This window comes from Grammomys surdaster, unplaced genomic scaffold (assembly GCF_004785775.1).
Source record: "Grammomys surdaster isolate TR1022 unplaced genomic scaffold, NIH_TR_1.0 188, whole genome shotgun sequence".
In the NCBI taxonomy this organism is placed as follows: domain Eukaryota; kingdom Metazoa; phylum Chordata; class Mammalia; order Rodentia; family Muridae; genus Grammomys; species Grammomys surdaster.
The window spans coordinates 4,820,329-4,845,110 of record NW_021604633.1 but is presented as its reverse complement, the minus strand read 5'-3'; the positions used below and the strand labels follow the sequence as shown (position 1 = coordinate 4,845,110).

At 44.6% G+C, this 24,782-nt stretch overlaps 1 protein-coding gene across 1 annotated transcript in view; it reads right to left on the bottom strand.

Moving 5' to 3' along the window:
• Positions 1–24,423, bottom strand: part of Myt1l (myelin transcription factor 1 like) — a 132,901-nt gene extending 108,478 nt beyond the window's left edge. The window contains exons 1-3 of the mRNA XM_028768803.1: positions 24,369–24,423; positions 24,174–24,207; positions 23,618–23,680 (exon numbers count right to left, since the gene is read on the bottom strand). Of these exons, the coding sequence (XP_028624636.1) occupies positions 23,618–23,680; positions 24,174–24,207; positions 24,369–24,423 (152 nt within the window). The remainder of the gene's footprint in view (positions 1–23,617; positions 23,681–24,173; positions 24,208–24,368) is intronic.
• Between the last annotated feature and the right edge of the window lie 359 nt (positions 24,424–24,782).

The window sequence follows — 24,782 nt, the reverse complement described above, 5'->3', positions numbered from 1 at the left end:
ATGGTGTCCACTTTTAAAGGGACAACAGAGTCTGAGTCCAGAGACGTTTCAGCATATTTTAGAGGCTGACTCAGGAGCCTGTTCAGGTACACAGAAACTCTGGGTCTGCATTTGGGGTGTGGATCCTGCCAAACTCATATTCTGTGGGTCTGGCATCGACTTATGGGTGGCAGCCTGGCAGAAGGAGGAGAGAGGCTTCACCCTCACATATGCACCTGGAGTGCTGTGTATTACCACAGCTGGGCTCCTGTCCATCATTCATGCCTTTCTGAATAACAACATAATCACAGTTCTGGGATGTCCTCACATGAGAAAACCAAGTAGAATTAGAATTAGTGGCAGATTGCTTGAAGCAATCAAATCCATCCAATTGAGGGCTACAGTTAGTATCTTTGGCTTCTCTCTCCTCATGTTTCACATGCAGAGAGTCTCCAAGGGCAATTATTATTTAGAAAACAGTTCGGCAACTTTAATGCATATGGCATAGCCTCACAAGGTTCATGCCTTCCCTGAGTGACCAGTTAAAACTGTCTGGCAGTGCTCAGTGAACATTCACAGGACAATCCACTATGTCCTCACTGGTGAAGGATGAGAGTGTACTATGTCCTAGTGCGGTTACAGATCACAGGCTAACTTTCTTGTTCTCCAGTGAGGTGACAGAAGAACCTGTATTCTGCGGACACTAAGTTTCTAAGCTGCAGCATCTAACACAGTAGCCTCATATCACATGCAGGTATTGAGATAAATATAATTCGAAGTCCAATTTCTGCTTTACTAGCCACATTTTAAATACCCAGGGCTACATGGGGCTAGTAGTTATCATGTGGTCAAGGCAGAGAGGCAATCTCATCATCACACAAAACATGTTCCTGGACAATCATTTGAGAGTGTAGCAGCCTCTCTGGATGGCTCAGTGCATAATAGACAAGGGAAGAAATGGCGGATATCATGAGGATGAGGGTGAGGATAGACTCTGGTGGAGAGGCCTGGAATTTGGAAGGCAGAATCAGATTCTTGAAGCCAAACTTAGAAGGACCCACTAGTCCTGAACAGCACAGGAAAGAGTATCATGCAGGGAAAATACCCATCCTTGAGGGACAGAGCAGTGTTGTGGCTTGGTCTCAGGTGTGTACTGAAGGCTCCTTCATGGTTTCCAAGCACTGCTCATCAGAGGATAAAATGTGGCTTGGAAATTGAATTTATTTTTAGTGCTTGCTCTTCTTGTCCTCCAGTCCCATCAATTCATATAAAATACAAGATGAACACTGTGATCCAACTGCATTTATATTTGTATACATAGTTGAAACATGAAGGAATTAGCAAATAAGTTCACTGCTGACATCACCATAGTCCAATAGGACTACACTGATGGAAACAGTTTTATAATTTTCCCACAGTGTTTCCATTAAGAGGTTCTTAATGCAGGCACCAGACACAATAGTAGTTGTGGCCTCACCTCAAAGAATCAGGATACAGACTTGCCTCAAACTGCCCTCCTACTATTTGTAATATGTCTGTCCAGAGATAGAAGAGAATATTGAAAGTAGATGGAAAGGGGAAAGAATGCTTGATCAGAAACAGGATGTTTGGTCTCTTTCTGTGTCTTTCTGTGTCTTAACCTCTTTTTAGCAACATGAACCCATGGTGAGAACCAAGGATGGTTACCCCACTCTTCTCCACCTCAGTCTCTGGATCCCCAAGTGTGTCTTAACTTTGCAGTACTTATAAACTTTGTCTTTGAGTTGTTTGAATAGTTCTGTGTTCTATAGTGGGCTCTTCTGAAAGATGAGTTACTTGCTGTGGTACACCTTTCATGGACTTCAATAGTAAAACATCAGATTCTGCAAGGCTGGATCCTAGGTTCTTAAAATTATTATTATTATTTTAAATTGTGATTTCCCTATATAGGTACTAAACATGAACAGAATCACTATAACTGAAGATGAGTTTGGCAACCTCTTCTTTGTTCATTGTTTCCGCCAAAATCACTGATAAGAAAGAATGGGGTACAGGCACCTCATGGCTTCTCTAGGAGCTATGTTTAGTAGGTGTTCAGTGGCTATTAAGCTAGCTCAGAGATTTCTAATGGTTCTCTATGGCCACAGGTTACCATTTCCTGTGTGGCTTATAAAATTTTCATTGTGTAATAAGTGACACAATCCTGAAGTACTGAGTTCTAGCTGCAGTTCTGCCTATAATGTCACTGGCAGAACTTTACTTATAGATGATGGTGTTGTTTGCATCTCAGTTCAGAATGTCACTGATGGAACACTCACTGCATATATGAACACTGTTTTCTTTACGATCCTATGGGTAGAACTCAGGGTCTCACACATGTTAATACAATACTGAGCTACAATCCCAATTCACTTTTTACCTTTTCTTTTCTTTTAATTTTTCCCTCCCTCCCTCCCTCCTTCCCTCCCTCCCTCTGTTCCTTCCTTCCTTCCTTCCTTCCTTCCTTCCTTCCTTCCTTCCTTCCTTCCTCCCTTCCTTGCTTTCTTTCTTTCTTTCTCTTCTGTTGAGATACGTTTCACAATAGGCTCAGGCTGTCCTCAAACTCTCTACCTCTTTGACTCCCAAGTAGCTGAAGTTATAGATGTTTATCTTCATTAAACCATCACAATGACCTTGTGAGGCAGGGCTCTTGATTCCCTATTGGAGGGATGGACACTTTGACCATCTTGCTTAGGACCACTCCTCTGGGGAGGGTCTATAACTTCTTTCTGTCCATGTCAGAATTTCTGACTTCTAACGTCTGCTAATCCTGCCCTGATTTCTTTCTGTGTTATTATAAGGGCCATTAACAATGACACTTTCTCTATAAAGTCTTTTATGTAATAAGTAGGCGTTCAGGAAGCATCTGCTGCATGAAGATTGAGGAAGTTTGTCTGCTTATTTATTCAAGAAGCATTTTCCATAGCAGTGCACATGATCCTAATGTCATGAGACAGCAGAGATAGATCCTGGGGGAGGGAAGGATATACAGGGAGGAGACAGAGAGAGAGAGAGAGAGAGAGACAGAGAAACAAAGAGAGAGCATAGCTGTAGATACAAAGAAATACATATGAAGAGAGAGAGGCAGGGACAGAGACAGGGAAATGCAGAGACAGACAGAGAGGGGAAAAGACAAAGACAGGAAAAGGCAAAGAGAAAAGCAGAGATAGAGGTAGATACAGATAAAGAGACAAAGAGAGACAGAGATAGTGAGAGAGGGACAGACAAACAGACAGACAAAGGCAGTAATAGACACAGAGAAAGACAGACATGGACAGACACAGAAAGACAGAGGCAGGGGGACTATGACCTGTATCATTAGTAAGAAGATAGACAGATGGGGATGGTGCTAACTGTCTGGTCCTTCTTGGTAAGGATAAGTTGGTAGGACCATCGGAGGCCCCAAGAGAGTAAAAAGTGACAAACGTGACCGTGTGTGGGGAATGAGCTAGCAGATAATATAATAGGATCTGGGGTGGGGGGTGAAAAACATGTGAGGAGTGGTATTAATCATAGTTCTCCTAGCTTGGGCATAAGATGGAGAAGACCCATGCTCATGTGGTCAGGAGACAGCACAATGGCAAGAACAACCCCTGGCCTTCTATCCTAGTTCCTTGGTGGGTAGTGGTGCCAACAGGTGATGAGGAGGACCCAGGAGGAAAATATGATATCTACTAGTTTATTTGTGGTTAGGAAGACCAGAAGAACCAACTAAGGCTGCTACACACTAAAGTTGTGTTCCCTTGTAGATTTCAGCTGGCCAGTGGCCTCAGTAAGTTGGGGCTGGATATGAAGTTGGGGTTGGATGGATATCGGTGGATAGGATTCTGTCCAAGGGCCTCACTCCATTGTTCCCAGGAAAACAATACTGTGAAACTATGTGTCCCCACACACTGCTGCACATCCCAACAGCATTTCTAGCCAGGACCTACTGCCTACCACCCTCTTGCTAGAACATACAGGACTGTGGATGGTAATATGGGGAAGAAGCTGCAAAAGGGTTTCCTGGAGTCATAGGGACAGCAAGAACTGCCAGGGCTTTCTGAGATGCCCCAGTTACTGAGAGGAGGACACAGACATGCAAATGCACATAGTGCTAAGGATACACACAGCTCCTAAGCGTCCAAGCACCAGGGCTAAGAGGCCTGAGCCTGTTGCCCAGGAGCCCTGTCCCTCTTGTATCCCTGATGGAAGGCTGGCCACAGTATGCCTGAGACCCAAAATAGCAACAAGAGCCCGGTGAATGAGGGAGGAGCCAGTACAGGGGTTCACTGGAGACTGCTAAAGGACTCAACACTGGTTGCCTAGCTCTTTAACTCCATCAGGAGATGCCCAACATTGGCTCTTGAAGGAGCTATCAGTGCTGAGAATTCTAGGTTGGTTTTGAGACTCTCTATGTAATACAAAAAAAATCATTTAAAGATACTTTCAAAAGAGTTGAAACAACTGCATTATCTTTAAAAATGCATTTATAGGACACAGTTGACTATTAAACACAAACTGCCTTGAACAACAATTCAAAGACATAAAAAGTTTAAAATAACTGTAACCATTGACTTTCTTTCACACACCCTGATAGCTTTCATTTCAAGAAATCCAGTAGAGGCAACTCTGGTGGTCACTGCAGGATCCCAGTTCAGAACCAGAGCCATTTTTTAAAGCAGCTCTGGCAGATATTTGGCTTCCTAGGATTTGTATGCAAATGTTTCCTCCAGTTGCTGAAGTCCTACATGAAATCAAGTATACTGTCTGGAGTCACAACTTTGCTTAGGCCTGTCAGATTTCCTCTCTAGCTCTTCTCCAGGCTATCCTATTTACACTCTAATGGTTGCTTTTTACAGTGGTTTTTATTTGCATGTAATTTAAAGAGTCAGCTTGAAAACCAGTAATCCTCTACATGTCTTCTTTGCTTCTTCAACAGTCTCTGAGTAAGGGCTCATGTCATGCTCCCTGGCTTTCCGTTTAAGCATCGCCTAATGGGCTCCTTTGGGAGCTAAGAGCTCCACAGGAATCTCCACAGATGAACAGGTGCATGTCCAGTCCACAGATATTCCCATGACTACCACGAAGTCTGGGTCTGCCCAGGCAGCAGTACTGGCTATTGTACTGATTGTGACTTCTTTCCTGCATATTATCACTGTATTTGTGGATATTTTTATTTTTCTATGTGTGTCTTGATTCTTCAACTCTGTTATGTGTTAGACTCTCATGTATAAGTTTCTGCTCGGTGGACACGCACAAGGTCAATCTTCTTGTAGTCATGGTTCTGTGTGTCCACCTTCCTGGGGACCCTTCTGCTCCTGATTGGGCTGGTTCTGCATTCTGACCTCCAACTGTCCTAACTGTAAGTCATCCCTGGCTCTGGAGCAGGGTGCATGGAGGCACATTTTCTGTACCGTTATCTGAAATGTGTTTGCTGTACTCTTGCACAGAATTGTTGGAGTGATTCTAATTGCAAAGAAGTTTCCCTCAAAGCTTCATTTCTTCCCTGCATTCTGGTGTCCTATGAGGCTGTGTAGCTGTCAGCGAAGTTAGGATTTGACACACTGTCAGGACTTGCCCTCAGCCCTGGGTGAACTCTGAGATGTCTCAGGGGGGTTTTGGTGGCAAGTGTGTGTACCTGTATCATGTGGGTCAGCAGAGTGAGTTCTGGGAGGCTTGGACGACCTTCGACACTGCCCACTGTTCCTTCCTAGTATCACAGTACTGGGAAGCCATATTTCCTGGACTAATTCTCTCACTCTCTTGCTTGGCTCTTCTATTACTTTTTCATAATTTCATTTTTCCAGTGGTCTGTTTTTTCAAGCTTGTTGTCAATCTTTTTGGGCTTTTATTTGTTACACTTTTAGTTTTTATTATTTCTTGAAGTTATTTTCTAAATAAACTATATTTGCATTTTAAGACTATTACCATCTTTTAAAAACCCTCTCTATAACTAACTCTGGTTTCATCAAGCTGTTTTCATGCCTGGACTTTGCCAGTCCAGTCCCATTCACAGTGAAACTGTTGACTGTGATGTCAGGTGCAGACTTGAGAGGCTGCTCTGCCCAGCAGCCAGACATGGAAGGCTTCACTTTTTCCTTTTGGAACATGGGTAGACTCTACAGAGGATGTTTTTCCAAACTTCTATTGGCAGGCCTAGTCTTGGCAGATGCAATGCCCAGATTCCATAACATAGCTCAAAGCAGGCATTGTGGTCTATCTATCTTCCTGCCTGCTCTATATTTTCTGTGTGATGCCTTGGTGACTCCTGCTGGACTCACTGGAAGGTGGGTCTCAGGCTGACCACTCGTATGAACTGCATGGCTTCTCTGGCCACATGGAGCACAGAAGCTTCTTACATAAATGCAGAACCATTCCTGCTTTCTAACCATTTCTACCCATGTTTCAAGAAACTCCTGCTACCATGCGCTCTCAAACTCCAGAGGCCCCCTATCATAGAAACTCTTAGCTGCTTTCTGTGCTTTCTATGCGAGCAGAAGATTCAGCCCATAGCAGGGCAAAGACTGGGCTGGTCAGACAGGACTCTCCATCACGGTTATAGGTCTCATAACTATACTGTGGTTGGATTTCTTTTCCTTGTTATTCTCTCTTGGGACCTACTGCTTTTAGAAGCCAGATTCCCAGCAATTGTTCCCATGAGGCGTGTGAAGCAATAGATTCTTCCAGTGTGATTTCTCTACCTTGAACTAGGGTAAGGGCTACTGGGTTAAGAAACTTGAACTTGTCTACATCCTCACATTCCACTTTAGCTTCTGTTGCTATCTGGTCCAATCTGGTCCCACTATCATAGCCATCCTTTCTTCATCCTCCCCATTCTCGAGTTCTCTGTTCAGCTGTGAGTCCTATTGCTGGGCTTTCCTCTCCTGCCCATCAGTGAGGCCCATCTCAAGTTTCTGATTCTCTAGCAAGTTAGTCCTGATCAGGCTGGGATTCAAGAATGATTATCTCATATTCTGCACAGGAGATATTTCCTAGCTATTGTAAACTACCTAGATTCCTTCACTTGTTCTAGTGCTGGCTTATTGTATCAATGTAAGGTTTTATAAGTGTTAAGGATGCTGCCATATATCAATTATTCTGGGTTCCCATCACAACAGGAGGGGAGAGTGCATTAAAAACTTCAGTTTCTGTTGTTTGACTGCAGAATGCTTAGCACTGGCCAGCCAGCTTTTATGCTTGGTTCTACCAGCTTCTACATTTCAGTAAAATGCATGCAACTTCTTTTTTTGTCCATAAAAAGTAGTGATCATCCTTGACATGTGTGAGGTTAGAATGCTGAAGATACAGAAGCTATTCAACAGCCAAGCCACACTTCAGCGGTAAGATTGGCAGAATAATCTGGTCAGTGAGTGCCTTTGTACTAATAGGGGTATGCTTTAAGTGAGATACTATTTCAGCCAAATTGCTCAGATGGATAAGGACTCTCCCAAAGGTGTTCATTTCATTATGACCTAGTAGCCTGTCACACCACTAACATGTACAAGAAAGGAACCTTAAAAATCATTTTATCTACCTTTGACCTATAAAATATAATGGCACACCTAAGGTCAAACATCAAATCAGACTCTGCATCAAAAATATCTTTTTTACCTGGCCAAAAGAAAACTGACATGTGTATTATTTAGAGGCAAAAAGTGTCTCCCAGGGACCTACCTACACTCTGCATTTCTAGTTCTCACTGTTAGACATTCTGGTTACATCAGCACAAAGGAACATGCCCAGACAGACAATTGCTGGGAACAAAGTCCACTCACTCAGCTGGACCAGCATGTGGTATCATTTCCATCTGGTCTTACTAAACAAATATGCTCAAGTTGAAACTGATATGCTTGACCCGAAAGGTGCAGGGTGTGTTGAGCATGCACATGACAGTACAGCTCTGGACCTTCTTTAGCTCAGTGAAAAGATGTGTCTTTGGATTTATGCTGGACAATGTGGCTGTGTCCTTGGCAAAGGACTATTCTACTCTGTATTCTCAAAGTGGCAGTGCTCTCATGGCTCAGGAGCTTCTTTGGTTTAACCAGTGCCACTGCCATGACTTCTTGAAGATGGAAGCTACAGGCCTAATTATCCCAGTTGTGTCTCTTCCCTGGAACAAATTTATAAGAAAACCAAATAGCTAAAATCTATCCTTTCTGTGAGGGGAGGGCTTGTGAGATGCGTGTATGAAAAGGCAATGTGTGTGAGGACAGTGTGCAGGTGTGAAGGCACAGAAGTGTGAGGACAGTGTATATGTGGGGGTAGTATGTGTATGGGGGGGGAGAAGGAAGGGGAGAGGGAGAGAGAGGGAGGAACCATTTGATTGCTGAGGGGCCTTCATCCTTGAACTCTGTGGTGTCTCCTCTAAAAGCTTCTGGTGCCATGCTCTTACAGATAGGTGAGTTTTATAGACTGAAGGATATGGAGGGATACCAGACACTAGGGAAAGATGAGTAAGTATACAGTGCCTAGATTTTGGCCCCTTTAGGCATGCTTGCTTCTCAGGGTTTGATAGATGCTATGGTGATGAAGGGTGACATCAAAATTCTGTGGCAGTGTGCCATCAATAGGAAAATACAAACAAACAAAACAGCCAAATCAGAGCCTGGAATGAAAAGGCAGAGACTGTCGTGAAGTGGACAGCATTCTACCATCAGTGATGATCACCCAGTGTGAGCTCTACCAGGCCCTGGGCACACTCCTGAAGATGCAACTCAGAGTTAAGTTGGCCCAGTAAAGGGAGAATGATCAGATGGACAAAGGCTGCCCACTCTGCTCTCTGTATATCTGGCTCTGAAGATAGCTCTGGGTGGGAGCACACTGGAGTTCTGGCCTTTGCTGGGCTCAGAAGCAGAAAGGCCCTGTGGAAGAGAGGCTTAGCTTCACTGGGGATGCCATATCCTCCTTGTGTATTGACTGGCCATGCACTGGTTTCATGCTTGCTTCATGGGCACCCTAGGGTGAAGATGTATAGCCCACTTGTTTCTCCTAAAATGACTTTTGTGCAAAACAGAGATTTTGGGATGGACAGAAACAATAGTCAAGGTTCTTCTCAGCTAGCTGCACTCCCTTCTGGTGATTGGATGAACCTCTGTCTGAGTGACAGCAGGTAGATAGTAAGACTTCTGTGTATATTGGCTAGAGTTCTCTACTTAGTGCCCACCTGCGTGGCCTTGTCCCCCTTCCTGGTAACTCCTCCTTGGTTCCTATGTCCATACTGTCCCCTCCCAGCACTTCTGAGTCCCTCTCCTCTCTCTGTTGCCCTGCCACTGCCTCTGCTAACACCTGGGTCAGCAGCTGCCTTCATTCTCCTCAACCGCCTGGGATTCAGGGATAGGTTGCCAATTGGTCTCTGTGAAACACCTGGTTTTTCCAATCAGTCATCATCAGTGCTTGTCCCAGTCCCTCTCCTTATCCTCCTGTAAACCTCTTGCTGCTTGCTTCCTTCTCCTGCCTCCATCCCTTCTCTCCTGATCCTCCCCCTTCTCTCCCTCCCGCCCCTATTGTGTTCTTATCTTCTTTTGATTGCCTGGCAGGGAGAGATCTGAACACCTTTCCGTGCTTAGGATGCTCTGGCACCGTGGCACCTGTGAGTTCGCCCCCTGCCCCCCCCCAGCCCTGAATCCTAAGGACTGAACCTTAGCAGTGATTTGTTTAAACCTTGCAGCCCTCTGTGCTGCAGTCTTCTAGCAGCCACACACTCAGTGCTGTCCTCTGCCCTGCGGCATCCTCTGTGCTCTTCTTCCCTGGCACAAGGGCTCATTCAAAGCACTGCCATCACTCAGCCAGGCTGATTTCTCTGTGCACTGCAGCTATCTAGGGACCATCTGATTCTATGGAGGGGAGGATTAGTGCTCATACTGTATGGTTTCTGCTCTAAGCTATTTAGACTCTGCTCCTCACCCTCTTGGAGAGCAGGCTGTGGTGGCTTGGATAGGAATGGCCCCCCTAGGCTCATAGGTTTGAATGCTTGGTCACCAGGGCATGGCACTATTTAAAAAGATTAGGAGATGTGGCCTTGCCAAAGGAGTGAGTCACTGGGAATATGCCTTGAATATGCCATGTCAAGCCTAGAGTCTCTCTCTTAGCTAGTGGATCAGGATGTAGCTCTCAGCTACTTCTCCAGGACCATTCCTGCCTGTGTGCTGCTATGCTTCCTGGCATGCTGACAATGGACTAAAAACCTTGGTAACTATAAGCAAGCCCTCAATTAATGACTTTCTCCTATGAGAGTTGCCTTTGTCGTGGTGTCTCTTTCACAGCATTAGAACACAGACTAAGGCACAGTGACATGATGGTTTTCTATGACCCCATAGGTGCTTGGAAACTTGGATGTTTAATAAGCAGCATTTGCTGGGTTTGAGTGACGGAACATGGGAGGTCTCCCCGGGCACTCTGATTAATCATGGTTCCTTCCCTCTATCTCAAGTCCTGCATGGCTCTTCCTAACTGACTCAACTTCTTTCCCAATATCATGTCACACATCCTCCTACCGCATGCTACTCAGAGCATGTATGCCTACTGCCCCACTTTCTCACAGCTTGCCCCCTTGCAGCTCAAACCATCATATATGTAGAAGCTTTGGCAGAAAATGAAATACCTCAGGAAGAAATTGAGCCCCTGCTTTGGTTTCCTCTGTGTACATGGCACTGGCCATGATTACCAGGGTGGAGATGGGAAAGACATAGCAGGTTATTAACTAATAACCTAATCTAATCTTTTCACCTGTGCAACATGCTCTAACATGCTCTAACATCTGTTCATCATTCCCCTATCTATCTCCCTTTCATTTCCAAGGCTGCAAAGTTTCGCAGACACATTGAGTAAAAGCTAGCAGCAGGCGAGACAAATACACACAGAGTTCACCTGTCTTCTCTGAAGTTTGCACAGTTTCTCTGGGGAGAAATTTTACAAGTGGGTGGTGACCTTGAAGTAAGAGCCTCATCAGAGTCTGAGACAGCAGGATATTGTATTGTGTTGTGATGAGGAGAGCTGTGATGATCCTCTGTGTAGGTGAAGAGTCATAAGCCACTTGAATGATGTAACCTTACATAGCTAGGAGGAACTGGACGTTATTCTGTATATGAAGACACGCTGGGAAGGTGGCTAATGTGTCTTATCAAACCTTGCAGATGCACAGAGACAATACTGTGGTTAAATGAGTCTTCCTGCTTCTAACCCGTTAGAAAATTGGACTACTGCTCTTAAGGTGCTTCCTTACATTAAAATCTATGTTATTGTCAGAGTGCATTTGTAAGGGGTATGAAATAGAACAGATCCAGGGACCTTCATAGTCAAGCCAGTCTCTGTCTCTGTGTGGTGTTCAGGACCATGACAGAAGTCAGAAATACCACCTGCCACCTGGATATGTGTGCTCCTGTTTTCTGTACATGTTATGGTTGATGTATGCTATGATCTTGAAGAGCAGCACACCCAGTGTCCCCAGTCTGCCCTGGCATCCCTACCCAGTATCACTACCCTAAGAAAGATACACATACTAGAGACCAGTCTGATGACACTGACTGCCAGTGACTGAGATTTGACTTTGATTTATACCACAGATGCATTGTGTAGCTGAGCACATATGAACAGTCTGCTTAGGGTTAAGAGTGTCAGAAACAGGGTTTAGCCCTGGAGGAGCTCTGACAGAGGCAAGGGACCCTACCTGTTCTGGGCCCACTACCTGTCCCTAACCACAGACACTCACCAATGTTGCCTCTGCTGAGAAGGCCAGCAGATACAGATTTACTAGGCAGGAACAACAAAGGGGGCTCATTTTCCAGAAAATTAAACTAATCAGAACTCTCTGTACCTGCAAGCATTTCTGACTCACAGCTCTAGTATGGGCAGGCAAGCTCCAGACTGTGACCTACAGAAAGACAGACTTCCAGGATTTGGAAAGACTCTGACTTTATTCCAAATATTGGTGTGATAAGAGAAAGTCTCCTCCAGATGGAAGAGGCTGCTCAGCCTGCAGAGAGTACAGGGGGCGGGTGAAAAGGAAGGGGCTGCCCAGTCCTTCAGAGAGTACCAAGAGATAGGGTGAGGGCAGCCCCTACTCTGGTGTCTTTTCCCCTTCTGTGAGTGCAAAAAGTTTCATTGCTTCATTTTACCATCTAGAGACAAAAATTTCACCTTTATTCTGAAGTTAACCTGAAGGGATCTGAGAGGCTCCTAATTCTCCTTTGTACTGGGCTTGGTGGAGGAGATAAAGAGAATTTTCTGGGTGACTGACCCAGTAGCTGAGGGCCTCATAAGGTATTGTTCCAGTCTACCCTCAATCAGTGCAAAATGCCCAGAGGGCATGCTGATGATTACTGTAGCTGTGATTTGAGGTGGCTATGGAGGGTGATCCTTCAGTTCCTTCCCCTAATTTTGGGCCTAGAGCTCAAGGCTGAACAGGTGCCTACTGAGTTCTGGAATCCATGCTTGCCTATTATCCAGTAACCTGTTCTTTGACTCAGCTATAGAGAGAGTCATGCCTAGGCCCACCCCGAGAGTAAGTACCCTGGGAGACCAGATCATTCCCAAAAGGAGTGACATTGCTTCACATGCTAACCTTTCTGTCTCCCAGAATGTTCTTCACAGATATATTGTAAGTAAAGTGATCGATCTTATAAATGGGCAGTTTTCTGGATAAGCAAGAAGTATTTTAGACGTGACTACACTGCATCCTATCTCCAGGGAACAGTAAGGGCTTCCTGCCTTCTATGCTAGGAACCCAGCATACCCTGACACAGTCTATAGTCTTGACACTGAGTCCTTATGTCCTTTACCCAGCCAGAGAAGCTAATCTACCACCGGGAGAAAACAAAGCCCTGAAGGTATTGGCAAGAACAGTACCCTATCCGGATTTTTCAACAAGAGAATCACATGAATTTCAGCAGTCTCGGGATGCAGCCTGGCACCATTAGGATCTCTAATGATAAGGGGAAAGGCTAATATTAAGTAAAAGTTTAAAAAACTAAAATGGAACTACAATGTTACAGCTATAACATGAAGTTAACCTATTAAAAATAAAAAGAGCCATGATATAGTAAAAGCTAGAAACAAGAATATATAGGTGTGTTCTCACCCCTGGGAAGGTCAGGTAATAGAAACTGAGTGCCAGGACTTATTTAAGAAGCATGCTCAATCTTTATTTGAAATTCAAGTTTGAGCCAGTCTCAGTGTTTCTCTGGATCCTCCTGCCAGCTGCATTCTCCTGGGGCCCACGGTGGGCACTTTTACCCTGGGGCCCCACAAAGGGTTCGTACACATTCCACTCTTCTCCAGCTACTCAGAGTCTCAAAGATTCAAGAAGAAATTGCCCTTGTCTTTTCTCTTCCCAGGGTTCCGTGGCTGGGGTGGGGGTAGGTCCTGCTGTTCTGGGAGTCCTGTGAATGCCTAGGACTAAGGCTACAGAGGCCCAAAGATAGCTGATGGACAGACTCACTTCCAAGGTGGTGTGGTAGTAGAAAACTCGGGGCTGGATTCCCTGACCCTATCTTTTCAAACTTGTTAGAATCAAGTTGGGTCAATGCAAGAAGTTTGTCATTGGGTTCCTTCCTCACGCATTATAGGTAATGTCTGTGTTTTCCTGACCTCTTGGTCACCTTTAGAGTAAGTGGGTAGGAGTAGATAGAGGATTTTGTGGGGCTGGAGGAAAGAAAGGCCATCTTCAGATTGAGTAGAAAGAAACAGAGAGAACGAAGACTACAGCTAAAAGGATTGAGTTGCAGTAATAGGAGGGGACACAGCCCAGGGATCTGGGCTTGCTGGACACCTCAGGAGGCCATTGCTCCTATTCTTGGGACTGTTATTCCCGAGGATTCTAAGAACTCAGGGACCCTGAAGGAAAAGGAGGAGGAAACTGGCTACACCTTCTTGGTGGGTTGGCTGTGTCCTACAATGTGCCTGATTAGGAGACTACCTCTGCTTTGTCAGCCTTGCTGACTCCTCACAGTCCTTCTGTGCCCACTGTCCCCATCCCGTGCGTATTATGCCAATATGAAGAGGCGAGGACAGGTGGGAGATGTAGCCCTTATGACCCCTCATGAGCTCAGTGTCCCTCAGCACCATACTAACTGCTGCTCTAGAATTATGGTGGCTTGGGGGAGGGTGTGTCCTGGTCATACTTAAGAGGCAGAGATATAGGCTAGCTTCTACGCATGGGAAGACCCTCCTGCATTGCTGCATGGCCCAGTTGTACTTCATTCCCAATTCTTCCCTTTGGTGAGATTGGTGAGCACAGGACCCCTCTGCTTTTGTAAGGGAGGATGTGACACTCAGGCTCCCCTGTATTCCTGCCACCTTTGTTATGCCAGCTGGGAGCTAAGGACTCATTCAGAGTACAATAAGCCACCTGATTGGCTGGGATGATAAAAAGTAGGCAAGAGTGCAGCAAGATCAATTATTAATGGGGAGAATTGCATCTAAGAGGTTTGTGTGTCCCTGCTCCATCCTCCCTGGAGTCTCGGGAAATGAATTGTTTTGTACAGGCAGCATCTTTCCGTGTTATCCCATATATCCCTAGCCACTATGTACAACCCTGCAGAGTGGCCACCGAAAGACAGGAACAGAGTTGCAGAGCCTGAAATTACACGGTGTCACTGTGAGCTCTCCACAGGAGGGAGGATGGCTTATCCCAATGCATTCAGAGCAGCAGAAGCTCCAGAGACAGCACAGGTCCTTTCTCAGTGGGGAAGAAGAGAATCCTGAAGGGTTTTCATGGTTTCCAGCATGTATCCTGATTATCTTCCATCTTGATGCCTTTCCTTTGTTTTCTACTGGGCTCTAGGAAGCAGTGAGAGTAGCTGTGTAAAAATGGGAGGTATGTCCAGAATACCTTTTAGGTCTCACAGTATGGGGTTGGCCCTGCAGGACCTGAGGTAGCAAGGAGTGGCTGACCCTGGAAAAGTGCTTGTTCCATATCCTGTGCCTCCCTGAAAACTGCTGTCCCCTCTTCCCCCAGGAATAAGTCACATTTTGTAGACTATTCATCCATACTCAGCTACACAATGCATCTGTGGTATAAATCAAAGTGAAATCTCTGTCACTGGCAGTCAAAGTCCCATCCTGGTCACTAATGTATGTGTCTTTCTTGAGGTAGTGATACTGGGTAGGGATGCCAGGGCAGACTGTGGACACTGGCTGTGCTGTACATTCTGTGGCTATCAGAGCAGGGGTGTTTACCCTATTTGTATAGAGTTGCTATTCATAGTTGAAGTATAGGTTCTTGTTGTATATATAGTTTGTATCAAGGAATTAGGACTTGAATCTTCATTCCCTGTTAAATCTCAGATGAGATCAGGACTGGGTGGATGCTGAGGTAGCCTGGGTGGGCCTTTGTCAGGGCATCCTACTTGGTGGCTTTGGTTTGAGTTGGTTCACACTGAGAACCTTATGAGCCTTATTAGCTACCTTCCCTTTTCTATATCTCCATTTCCTTTTTTCACAGAGACTGTTTGGTCAACCATGGTCTTTTAGTGTCATCATCAAACTCAGAGCAAAAGAGGCCTTGGAACACTGATGCTCAGATGGCTGAGCCCTACCCAGTTCAAGACACAGCAGATCTTGATAGGGCCCAGACATTGCCTTTTCAGCATTTCTAGGCTATGCTGATGTCATGACTTCAAGAAAAATCACACACACACACAAACACACACCACACAAACACATACACACACACATACACACACACACACACACACACACACACACACACACACAAGCTTCATAGCTGGGTTAGGTGGTTATGGGGACTGCCCATCAGAAATGGCTCCAGAAGATCATGAGATCCTGTGGATCCCTAGAGATAAAAAGACAGCTGTCAGTGTCCTGGAAGTGCTCCAGAATCTGGAGCAACTACAGCCTTCTTTCTGCAGTGTACGTGAGGTGGTTGCAGGAGATTGGAAAGAGAGCTGGAGGCAGGAGTGGTGGCCCCTGGGGTGGGTTCACCTTTGCATCTGTGTCATCAGGTGGGTTGATGATGGATCTTATAAGCTAGTGTGTACACCTGGCAACATCTAAAGCTACACAGAATACTGAAGTCTCACTGGATGAAGGCAGTGCCACAGTCAGGAAGGGTTGCTTCCTTTCAAGGTTTTTTTTTTCCTTTCTAACTTTGAAGTTTGTTTTCTTATATATTTCTGGTTGTGAGCCTATCCCTTAGTGACTAAACCATCTTTCCTGCCCGAAGTTTGTTTTTAAAAATAAATTGGTATGAAATTTTGGACACACTGGTCTGTGTAAGGCAGGAGAGAGCCCAGAGAATGCATAACAAGTCTTTGAGAGTTAAGAGTCTAGGAGGCAGCTCCAATCACTCCTCCATTTCCTCAGTGTGAATATAAATGATGGCAGTTGCACTATAGGTGCATGGTTGTAAAGCACAGGAGTGCAGCGCTGCTAATACCGGCTTCTGTGAGAGTTTCCAGTGTGTGTAATGGCGTGTATGTAGCTTTTCCTCCACTGGTGCACTTTTCTGATGCACTGTGTCGAATAGGTATTGATGCCTTTAAGATGATGAGCCTTAGAGGAAAGGCATCATGGGAGACACAGACACACAGGACACGGCCCTTTGGCCTTGGGCTTGGAGAGCTTGTATTAGTTCCTGAGCTGCTGACTCCCTCCAGTGTCTCCTTTCCTGCCTAACAGAGTAAGGTCTCCATTTCAGGCTCCCACATACAAGGTCAATCAACAAAACCCTTTGTGTAGAGTCTGGCCTGGGATATTTTATAACAGCAACATGAAATGGAGTAGATACTGATTAGAAATGCTGAATCTACCAGTCATGGAGCAGTCACTGGAGTCATCTTACATCAGCCTGACTGGAAGCCTGAATCCTTCCATCTTCCCAGGCCTCATCTCTATCTCCTCCCCTCTCTAATAAATAGAGACACATGCCCCTGAAATGTGCCCAGGGCATCTTCTGAATGCAGCCCCCAACCCAGTCATCAGAGTCACACTGCCAATCGTAAGAATGCTGTTGTCAGCAGATGCCACCTGTCAGGTGAGAACTGGCTGGAGTCACAACACTGAGGATCTGAAGGATACTGTTCCTTACTGCACAACTGGACCAGCACCTTTGACACTTGCCTATATGCAAGCCACTACCTCCTCAGAAGTCATCTCTGGGCATATTGAGATATAAGAAGTAGCTGCTGCTTCCTATAATTCCTACACAGATGAATTTAAGAGTGAACCATGGGCCCTTCAGGGTCATCACCAGTACCAGCCACACTACACATCCATTTCTGGTGTACATTCTGCTCATGTTCCAAAGTGGTTAAGTTCATGTGTCTGGTCATCAAGCAAGATGTCAGGATGAGGTAATTGCTAAATTCAGACTTGACCTATTCAGATCATAGCCCTTAGAGCCGCTGCCTGGACATGAGCTCCTTATCTGAAAATATTTATGGTTCTTCTCTTTGAATGTAGAATTATCAGAATATATATATTCAGATTGTTAACCATCAAGAATACATATAAACATATTATATTGTTCTGTGTATCAAATCCACTGAGTCACAAAGGAGGCAGGGGCCAGATGTGTGGCAGACAGCAGCAGGTTGACTATTTTGTTAGGAAAATAGCCAAGAGACTTTTTAAAATAAAGGATTTACTGTAATAATAAAGGTTAACTGCTACCATAGTCCAAAATGACGGTGCCCAAATGCATCTGCACATATACAACTCACAGGATGGCCCCAGAGTAGCAGTGATCAGGGGACAGCTACTTCACCCAAATAAATCCCTAGGTCTCGACATTTTTTTTTCCTCTTTGCACTGCTGTGGTCTGTTCTCAAATTAATGTTAAAATATGTATGCCCTAACTTGTGATTTACAGAATTGGTGACAAACAGTAAAGAGGACAGGCATGCCATAAAGCTTATGGATGAGGTGACGGCAGGCACAATAATGCCTCATAAAGAATGGAGGGGAGTAAACACAGATAGGCTGGGTAGGTGACTATGTGCTCTGAATCCCTTATAAACATCCCACGGCGCGCCCTGCTGCAAGGCAGCCCCGCCGTTAATTAGAACATCCGGCAGACGCTGCAATGTATCCATGCACCCAAGTGGATCTTCATTTTTCACATGCGGGGCCTTACTAATTAAAATCAGCTTTGCAATTAAACGTGGAAAATTGTGTTAAACTTTCAAGCGTGGTTGGGAAAAAATGCAATTATTTTTAGGGTGTTTTATTTCAATGCAAATGAAATTTCTATCTACATGAAGCCAGGGAAAGCAAAGAGGATGGCATAGGGGCTCTCTCTGTTCCTTCTCCCTTTTCTTTCTTTCTTTCTTTCTTCTTTTTCTTTTTTTTTTTTTGGATTATGGATGCTCCTCTCAGTTGCAAGCTGCAATGCTCCCCTATCTCTCAGCCAGTACCTGGCTGGGTTCCAAAGCTTTTAGTGAGTGCTCTCTGTCAAGGCATGAATAATATCACCCTGAGGCTGTTGGCAGAATCCAAATGAGGCGTGCATACATCAGGAAGCCAGCCCTCCACTTTAGCTCCCAAGCAAGCTCCTGTGTAGACAGGCAATTATTCACCCACCGGCTGCCCTGGCAATCACGCTGGTGGGTGGAAAGGTGCGTGAAATGGAAGAGAATTTGAACAAGGAGTACGCACAACAAGCTAGAGACGATCCAGTAATTTCCTAATAAAAAAAAGAAAAGCTACCATTTGAAGCTTGTAAATTTAAAAGTGTGAGCTGAAAGATTTAGCTTAGTGTTTGCTAAATTGGTGAGGGCTGAAATATAGCTGTTCTCATCCCCTAACTTGAGAGTGCTTGTGAAGTGCTCAGAGACTACAGGCCTGAGTTATGCTTAACCTATTAGTTAAGCAGGAACCCGTGCTTCACTAATAACCCATTTAAACAAAATCCCCGTAAAGAGTTCAGTGTAAATGAAATTGCTTAATTCTCCAATCAGTCCAGAGGGTTCATGAAACACACAGGTAGCAAATGTGTCCAGGCTGTGAGCCCCTTAGTCTCCACCCCAGGGTATATGGGAAGCTTTTATAGAAATTATTTATACACAAGCAAATCTAACTCATTCCAAGCATAGACACATAACATTTTTGTGAGTAAAGTTAAAATTCTAATTATTAAATAGTATTTAATATCAGCTTGTAGTAAATGTTATTTCAAAACGTTGTTGGGAAAATTAAAATGATGTTAATAAAAATGAAGTAACAGGGATTTTTAAGGATGAAAGGTAGATTTCTGTGGGAATTTTTGGATATTTGGCTTCATAGCTCGTGTCTCAGGGACAGTTCCTAAACACTACAGATGAATGAGAGAGCCTCCCGATGAGGCATCTGGGCCACACTCACACACCCCAGGCTGGCAGTGGTTTCTTTCACTTGGTTGCCACCCAGGCACAGAGAATCAGGTTTCGGTTTTGGGGAGGACACATGCAATGTCCAGAAACAGGTTCCACCCTGTACCCGTCCAATGCTAGGGTCTTCTGAAGCCTGTGCAGGGCCTTCTACAATTGCAGAGTTGCTCACAGTGAGCCATCTGCTGAGTCTTGGTCCCTCATCTGCTTGTTGAGGTCAGGAGGAAGCCATGTAGCAACTTGTTGAATGTCATACCGGTGAATTGGAAATATCCCATTTCCCCTACCACCTGTTCATCAAAACATATCTGCTGGCATGCAAGGAAGACCTTGACACTTTAAATGCCTGAAGGTTCTACAAGCTAGCTTGGGCATATTGGGTAGAAAGTACAGTGGCAGCCAGGTTCTGGGACCTAAGACTTCAGGAACTCAGAATTACCGAGGTTTTCTGTACATGTCTAAGAGGTGAAACTCCAATTGGACCACACATTAGGGATTCTCAAGTGTCTTTGGCTTTCTCTTGGCACATCTAGGAAGAGGCTTATAGTCTTATAGAACAGGGTAGCTGCACCCAGGGAACTACACACAGTGCAGCAGTGTAGGAGACAAAAGGAGGCCATCTTCACTGTGTGCACAATAGGCCAGAGGTTCAGAGTAGAACTGCCTCCAATCCTCAATGCATACTTTGTCAGGTCCCATCCCTGTATACATGTCTTTGTCATTTTCACAGCTAGTGACATGAAACCACATATAGGACAAAGGGAAGACTTGGGTGCATAGACTAGTGACAGTTCTGAAGGTCACTGTATGTTTGTTCTGTGTTAGTGTTCTGAGGAACAAAGCCCAAATTACCTGACAGTGGCACAAAAATGTCAGCTGGGCTTGGATCCCTGTTGTTAGCAATCCAATATTCAGATAACACTTGTGCTCAGTGCCAAGAGGGTGTCGCTCAGAGGAACCAATGCAATGTTTCCGTTAGACACCTGGGAGTCTTTCAATCATCATTGTCATTTTGCCCTGGCTGCCAGGAGACTCATCCTGATTTTAGTACTGTATGACCCATGACATATCCTGCATTCCTGACAAACTATGCCTCTATTTCCTTTATATGTTATATAACTTAGGTTTCAATTTACCACTTAATTGTGCAGTTGGTCACAGGTCTACCAGAGACCATGGATTGCTATGAATTACAACAGAAACAAATACCTATAAGCAGTTTATCTGTTTGTTAAGACACAATATAGGAATTGATATAAAACACCTCTAAATGCATATTATAATCTTACTCTGACCCTAATACTTAATTCTAAATATTAAATTGTGGATTACTTTCTCAGGTTACTGTCTTCTTTCCCAGGTTTTATCTTGTGGTTGTTTCTTCTCTATTACCCATTTCTCCGAAATCCACATCCTTGTCTCCATCAGCCCAGGACACCCATCCTTCCCATCTGGTTTTACAGATAGGGTTAAGCACCTACAAGGAGACTGACCAGTGTGCACAGAGCCTCACCCGAATGTGCTTAGAAAGCACCTGGGCAGCAAATGAAAAGGGTGAGAAAGGATTGATTCTCAGGAATTTCCTTAATTAAAATAAAGGACTATATTAGGCACCATTTTATCATTGGGTAGTTATTTCCCCCAGATATTTATTTATATATTTATTTTAAAACTTGAACTGCCCACATCTGCCTCAAATTATTTTGTGCATGTTCAAAGAGACATTTCAACATATTAAAATAACACGGTGGGCTAAGGGGACAATAGAAGTGGGTTGAAATTACAGCCTTCAGGAGACTGTATTTGGCAAGAAATACATTGCTAAAAGGATTAAAAGGGCATAGAATTCCATCCAACCAAGCTGTGGCTCCCATGTCTCTCTACCCTTGACAAGTGCCGTGTCTAAGTCACACCAGACATGACCACCAGGCACTGGCATCGCAACTGCCCTGGTGGGCTGTGTGCAGTTGCAATGAGAATGGGCACGTCTCCGGAGAAGGAAATACTGCAGACAGTAGTTATTTTAAAACCAGAAAATTCAAAGCTAGACACAACCAAAATCCTAAAATTGACATACCAGCAGCCCTAAGATGTTAAAATGTATTATCTCTCAGCTTTGCTCAGCAGTTCTCATTGTGGCCTGAGGACCCTGGAGGCTACAGCCACTCAGATCCCTGTCCTGAGGCTTCAGGTCATCAGTGGTACAGAAGAAACCAGAATCCAGGTCTCCAGACTTAAGCAATTTGTTTCCCCCCCTACCACACTACTTGTGTACCTTCTAGTGAGCATTTCTTCTCAAACAGGAGGGAATGAGTCAGGATAAAATAGCACTACCATTTCTGTGTCATCAGGCTTGTTGGGAACTTTTCTACTGGACACAGGTCTGTGTCTTTCCCCACAGTCCACCTGTTTCATGCCAGAATCAACATTGAAATAGAATATGAGGCCCAGACTGCTTTCAGGTCTCCCTCAGAACCCACGAGTAAGCAAAGAAATAGATCATGGAAGACATGAATACACATCATTCATGACCACATCAACCCATACCTTCCAGGAAATCACCTTGTGAAGAGTCTAAACGTGTAATAGAGATGGTAAGAGAAGAGAGAGCTAGTCATCTGACTTGACCGTGCTCACTGTGGACAAGCCTTGAGATGGCACAACAGAACTGATTTGTGGAGCAATTATTTGTTCTCAGAATAAAAACCAAAGAATGTTTGCAATTATTCTTGAAGATTTTCAAGTCAAAATAATCTTTAAGATCTTTCTCCTTCCTTCCTTCCTTCCTTCCTTCCTTCTTTCCTTCCTTCCTTCCTTTCATTCTTTCTTTCTTTCCTTCTTTTTTCTTTCACCTTTTCTTCTTTTACAAAACTCTGACCATGAAATGATATCTAGCACAATCCCAGTTAAAATCTGTATAACCAAATGTAATAATTTCTTTTTCTAACAATGTGATAAACACTAAATATCATCAATAAGGAGATGATTAGGAGAAAGTAGATACTACTCACAGTTTGCCGACTATTTTTTTCTGTTGGACAAACAGTACAGTCTTTAAGCACATATACTAAGACCTTACATGTGTATCTCTCCACAAAGCAATGTTTGCATCTTAGTTATCCATCTCATTCTATGATTCAGCAACTTACTATTTTATATTGTATGAACAGTGATATGACACATTAAACTTTGTAATTGGAAACAAAACATTCCTAGAGAAAAGTGGCCTCTGTGTCCTTTAGTATGTCCTGGGGAGGCCAGACAGTGATCTTGTGATCAGTGATCAGTGACGCGCACTCACTAAGCAATCTCATGTACTCTTCTGTGCCAGCATGGAGATCTAGGGGAGATTCATACATTTTCCTTTAATTCTTTTGCAAAGCGACAATCAAAATTGTAGCTTGATTTCACCCACAAGTGAATGTTTCACTGGAGAGGAAACAGAGAATGAGGACAAAAGAAAGATCACCCTGACTATCCCCAGAGCACTCAACTCTGATGACGTCAGTCTGGCTGTGGAAAGTTTGTAGACAAGTATGACCTTATTCCTTACAACTTGACTTGTGAAAAATAAGTGAGAACAATATCATTACAACTAGGAAGCACTCCTCACCTAGCATGTCTGGGACTGTCATACAGCAGCATCCCCCATGCCTCCTGTCAGAGCAGATGTGAAGCAAACCTAAGTGTGACAGGGGTGTGTAAGGTGCTCTTGTTGTGGTGCATTTTTAGATACCTCTGTTCCACATGTGCTTCCTAGTCCTTGCCATTAGGGATGTGAAACCCCAGTATTTGCAGGAGTAGCAGGACCATCTGTTCCCAGGACTAGGAGTGTGATCTGTTCTAACTTTGACCCCCTGTGCGAGCAATCACTGCAGTTGTCTGGGTATCATTTCAGTCTGTGCATCCCAGCAGAAGATCTCTTAGGTGACAGGACCAAAGTTACTACAGAAAGCTCAGCAGGTCTTGTGCTAGTTTAACTTTGGAGTCTCACCATCCTCAGCTCATCGAGGGAGAACTGAGGAGACAAGGGTAAGAGTTCCTCATGGATCGTAGGAAGCCCCAAGCACTCAGTATGCTGAGCATGGGCTCCCAGGTAAGAATGTGAGACTCATCATAATTTGTGCCAATTTGTATATTGTCAACATTGTGCTTATGCTTTGAGAACCGTGTAGGAGATGGAAGGACATGAAGAAGTGAAAGAGGACAAGGATGGCATGCATTATATCCCCGAACACCTACCCACATGTCTTCACTTGCATTGGGTCTCTAAACAAGCCTCTTAGACAGCACATTGTGAAAAAGGCAGGCATTACCTTCTATGTCGTGCATATTTGCCACTGACGTGACCGCTACCGTCGCAGCCTGGAGTGGGACAGCTGCAACAGGAAAGAGCTCGTTATATAGCTGACTGGGATTCTGTGGGCACTGATGGTGATGGACCTCCAAGAGAGAGGAAGAGAGGGGAGAAAGGGAAGGAGGGAGCGAGGGAGGGGGGAGAGGGGAAGGAGAGAGAGAGAGACAGCAAGAGAGAGAGAGAGAGAGAGAGAGAGAGAGAGAGAGAGAGAGAGAAGGAAGAAGAAGAAGGAGGAGGAGGCAGAGGCAGACAGAGAGAGAGACGGACAAAAAGACAGACAGAAACAGAAAGAGACGACCAAGGGAGGATCTCTTTTTCAGGGGAGCTAGTTTCATATAGCATACAGCATATAGCATATAGCATATAGCATACAGCATATAGCATATAGCATATAGCATATAGCATATAGCAAGCCATGAGCAAGTTGCCCATGAATCTTTAAATACAGTGCACCCATTCAGAGGCAAATTTTCTAAACTGCTGCTGGGGATGCCTTCCACCCACAAAGCACTAACCTGAACAGCTCTTGTATGGCTGGCTCCACAGGAACTGCAGAAAGATGGAAAACAGATAAAAATTTATCATGTGTCACAGGTACTCTTCTTCCATGGAAAATTACCAAAAGGTTGGTCAGTGTGAACTGCTATAGCAGTTCTGCAGGATAAGGGCTACCTAGCCAGCCTCAGGGGCATAGGGGAATTCAGACTTACCTCGAACCCCTTTGGACCGTGTGCGATGGCGCTTCTCCTCAGCGTCCACGTCCATCTGGGAATAGATTTTTAGGTGGTTAGTGTCCTTGTCCAGTGAATTCAGACAGCTGTGTGTGGCACTTCTGCTGGCACTGGTACTGTAGTCATAGGCCCTTAATCCTGTGTAGCTCTATAAAGTCCATAGGGCAGCATGGATAAGCAAGGGCTGGACAGTCTTAAGTGTGTTCATTTAAGGGTGACAAGGAAGCCCGGATCTGGTAACCACTGGGCTTCTGCACTCTTCAGCCACAGATTTGGATGGATCTTGAGGGATCCAGCTCTCCTCTTAAAGGTTTCATTAGAACACATTTGGGTGTCTGCATTGTATTTTGTACCAAGAACAAAGAAGATACCCAATTATGTTTACAAAAGCAA